Raw genomic sequence first — 872 nt, 5'->3', positions numbered from 1 at the left:
AAGGGGCAAGGATATAGCTGCTGGTGTCCCTTGTCCTTGGTGTCACACAGTGCTGGGCCTGGGCACAATCCCCTCAGGAGCTGCTGAACAAAAGGCCCTTTCCTGGCCCAAGGGGCTTGTGGTGGTATTGTGATCCTGGTTTCCTGCAGCAGCTGGGGACAGCATGGACATGGCACTCAAAAGCAGCAATGCAGAGTGCAAGAATCAGCCCGATCTGTCACTGGCCCCACTTGTACAGCCAGATGTCCCTTAGAGAGATGGACAGTCCAGGCTGGGGTGGATGCCCTCACCTGGGCAACTTCCAGGGACCACTCCTGACGCTGCCTCTGTACATTCAGCCTCTCCTGTGGTGGCCACAGTCACCTCCTTGCTGCTGGGAGCAGCAGGAGCCCATTTTGTAGCCCCCTGCAAATCTTGTTTTCAAGCAAGCACAAGGAAAAGGCAAGCGAGCCACGTGCAGGGACACCTTCTGTGCACCCCAAAGCTGGCTGCTTCTTGGTGTCTCCCCACGTGGGCATCCACCAGCCCCTCCGTGACAGGCTTTGGCAAGCAGGGAGCTGGATTCGCCGCAGCAGCTGCTAGTGTCTGTAGGCAGCTCAGGCACTACTACCTTCAGAGGCCGTTCAGAGCATTGCTTGGCCCCGGACACACACACACACACACTGCTTGTCCCAGCAGGGAAGATCTGGTGGGTCCAGGGGCTGTGCAGATCAGGCCTGCAGCTCACTGAGCCGCTTCTCCTCCTGGATGTGGATGAGGACATTGCGCTTATTCACCACCTCCACCAGCTGCATCAGGATCTCTTGCTCTGCTTTTCGTTCCTCGGGTGTTTTCAGAGATTCTGTGAGTGCAGGGGGCCAGAGTAGAGCTGG

The 872-nt window shown here is 57.8% G+C and overlaps 1 protein-coding gene across 1 annotated transcript in view; it reads right to left on the bottom strand.

The window, feature by feature from the left end:
* Positions 1–710: 710 nt before the first annotated feature.
* MICAL1 (microtubule associated monooxygenase, calponin and LIM domain containing 1) overlaps positions 711–872 on the bottom strand; it is a 7,660-nt gene continuing 7,498 nt past the window's right edge. Inside the window, 1 exon segment of the mRNA XM_009076524.1 lies at positions 711–868. Within this exon segment, the coding sequence (XP_009074772.1) occupies positions 711–868 (158 nt within the window).

Source organism: Acanthisitta chloris, unplaced genomic scaffold (genome assembly GCF_000695815.1).
Source record: "Acanthisitta chloris isolate BGI_N310 unplaced genomic scaffold, ASM69581v1 scaffold6026, whole genome shotgun sequence".
Taxonomy (NCBI): domain Eukaryota; kingdom Metazoa; phylum Chordata; class Aves; order Passeriformes; family Acanthisittidae; genus Acanthisitta; species Acanthisitta chloris.
The sequence above is the reverse complement of the archived record's forward strand: the minus strand, read 5'-3'. Positions and strand labels throughout refer to the sequence as shown.